Source organism: Fukomys damarensis, unplaced genomic scaffold (genome assembly GCF_012274545.1).
Source record: "Fukomys damarensis isolate Sample0158 unplaced genomic scaffold, DMR_v1.0_HiC HiC_scaffold_2, whole genome shotgun sequence".
NCBI classification, from domain to species: domain Eukaryota; kingdom Metazoa; phylum Chordata; class Mammalia; order Rodentia; family Bathyergidae; genus Fukomys; species Fukomys damarensis.
The window spans coordinates 8,563,292-8,563,508 of record NW_022900914.1 but is presented as its reverse complement, the minus strand read 5'-3'; the positions used below and the strand labels follow the sequence as shown (position 1 = coordinate 8,563,508).

Below are 217 nucleotides of genomic sequence, written 5' to 3'. Positions count from 1 at the left end.
CAGGGGCTCATTTCCCGCCCGCCCCACAGATGGTCTGGGGTGGTGCGGAAGCGAGGCGGAAGGACACGCGGGTCCGGGACGCAAGAGTCCTTTATTGAGGTCTTCCGGGCCGGGGTCGGGGTGGTCTCCGCACGGGTCCTCTGGCACCGGTTCTGGACCGGGTGGGCGGCTCAGCGTGGGCCTGCACAGGCGAGAGAGGCCGGGTAGGCGGGTGCCC

At 71.0% G+C, this 217-nt stretch overlaps 1 protein-coding gene across 1 annotated transcript in view; it reads right to left on the bottom strand.

The window, feature by feature from the left end:
• Positions 1 to 217, bottom strand: part of Trim54 (tripartite motif containing 54) — a 19,851-nt gene that overhangs the window by 1,916 nt on the left and 17,718 nt on the right. Inside the window, exon 8 of the mRNA XM_010604913.3 lies at positions 28 to 181. Within this exon, the coding sequence (XP_010603215.1) occupies positions 28 to 181 (154 nt within the window). The remainder of the gene's footprint in view (positions 1 to 27; positions 182 to 217) is intronic.